Below are 2100 nucleotides of genomic sequence, written 5' to 3' on the forward strand. Positions count from 1 at the left end.
TGGGGGTGACGGTGTAATGCGTAAATTAGATCGTATTTTGGGAAATTCAGCTTTCATTGCTAGATTTGGGGACGCCTCGGTTTTCTTTGAACCAAGGGGGATCTCAGATCATTCTCCGSGAATTCTTTCCTTCAAAGTTGGTAGGCGACTTCGTCAACGTGGTTTCAAATTTGATAATTTTGTGACTTCTCATGTGGACTTCCTTAAGTCCGTGGAGGGGGTGTGGATGAAGCCTCAGAGAGGTTCATATATGAAGAGAGTGCTTAGAAAAATGCAAGAGATGAAAGGGGTTTGTCGTCGGCTTTGAAATTCTTATGGGTGTTTGGATAAGAAGGTGGCTYTATTAAAAACGGAACTTGATGTTGCTCAATTGGCTTGTGATCTAGACCCGTTTAATGATTTGCTGAAAGAGGACATTGCTCACCTCTTGTTAGCATATCAAAAAGCTAGAAATGATCAAGTGGAAATGGTTCGACAAAAAGCAAAGATTTCTTGGCTTAATGAAGGGGATGGAAACTCAAAGTTCTTCTTTCATGCTATGAGAGAGAAGCGTAATAGGAGCCATATTGCTACTATTATGGATTCTTTTGGTACTGTTTTTGAACATCACGATGTTCCAAAAGCTTTTGTTAATCATTTTGAAGGTATTCTGGGTACTTCTAATATGTTGGTTCGTCCTTCTATGGTGGATTGTTCTTTTGTTCACTCTTTATCGTTATCGGACTCTCTGCATTTAATCAGACCTATTACAGATATGGAAATACAGACTGCTCTGTTCGATATTGGGAATGACAAGGCTCCTGGACCTGATGGGTTCTCGTCAAAGTTCTTTAAAGCGGCTTGGAGTGTGGTTGGTAGGGATGTTCTTATTGCGGTACATAATTTTTTCTACTTTGGAAATTTAGAGTACCAGTTGAATCATACTTTACTTTGCCTAGTACCGAAGGTTCCAAATGCTTCATGTGTTACTGATTATTGACCCATTGCCTGCTGTAATATTTTGCTGAAATGTATCAGTAAAATTATTGCTGATCGGATAAAAGGCTCATTGGATGTTCTTATTAGCAAGGCTCAATCTGCGTTCATCCCTGGACGACAGATAACTGATAATATTTTAATGGCGCATGAGCTTGTAGCTGGCTATCAAAAACCTCAAGGGGAGCCAAAGTGTGCGTTTAAGATTGATATTCGGAAAGCTTATGATACAGTTGACTGGTAGTTTCTTCTAGAGATGCTAAAGGGAATGGGATTTCATCCAATTATGCTTAACTGGATAAAGTCTCTAATTACTTCGCCTACTTTCTCTATATGTGTTAATGGACAACCGGAGGGTTTTTTTCATGGTAAGCGGGGTCTTAAACAAGGGGATCCATTATCTCCTTACTTGTTCACGGTAGTTATGGAAGGTTTATCGATGTTTCTAACAAAATGTATTGAAGAGGAGGTTAATTTTGCATACCATCAAGGATGTGCTGAGATCAAGTTGACCCATTTATGTTTTGCGGACGATCTGTTTATATTTTTTCGGGGGGATGCTACCTCTGTTGAAGTGATAAAACGAGCTCTCCAATTGTTTGAGGATCGTTCGGGTTTGTCACCGAGTCTTGAAAAAAGTGAAGTGTTTTTCGGGAATGTGGGGTTAGATGTTCAAAATATCATTCGCAATTGCTTACCTTTTCGTCCGGGGGTTTTTCCTATTCGCTACCTTGGAGTTCCTCTCTCTCCAGTTCGATTGAAGGTAAGTGATTTCAACCCTCTTGTGCTTTAACTAAAATCTCGATTATTGAACTGGAAAAACAAATTTCTTTCTTATGGGGGAAGACGACAGCTTATTATCTCTGTTCTTCACTCTATGCAAACCTATTGGATGTCGGTATTTCTTGTACTGGCAACCACTATCCATGAAATTGAACAACTGTTCCGTAATTTTTTATGGAATAAAGCGGAGGGTGAACTGGGAAAATGTCGAGTATCTTGGGATAGCGTCTGCTTACCTATACAAAATGGTGGTCTTGGTTTGAAAAGACTAGCGATTTGGAATCGGTGTTTACTTTTTAAACATATTTGGGATATTCTTACTCGAAGAAATACCATGTGGGT

The 2100-nt window shown here is 39.5% G+C and overlaps 1 protein-coding gene across 1 annotated transcript; it reads left to right on the forward strand.

Annotated features, from left to right (window-relative positions):
• Nucleotides 1–16: 16 nt before the first annotated feature.
• On the forward strand, nt 17–1219 carry LOC112514147. The gene is made up of 3 exons (XM_025120480.1): nt 17–242; nt 387–906; nt 1018–1219. Exons 1-3 carry the CDS (start codon nt 17–19, stop codon nt 1217–1219), a joined length of 948 nt encoding a protein of 315 aa, XP_024976248.1.
• Nucleotides 1220–2100: the final 881 nt, after the last annotated feature.

This window comes from Cynara cardunculus (assembly GCF_001531365.2).
Source record: "Cynara cardunculus var. scolymus isolate 2C chromosome LG 6, CcrdV1, whole genome shotgun sequence".
NCBI lineage: Eukaryota > Viridiplantae > Streptophyta > Magnoliopsida > Asterales > Asteraceae > Cynara > Cynara cardunculus.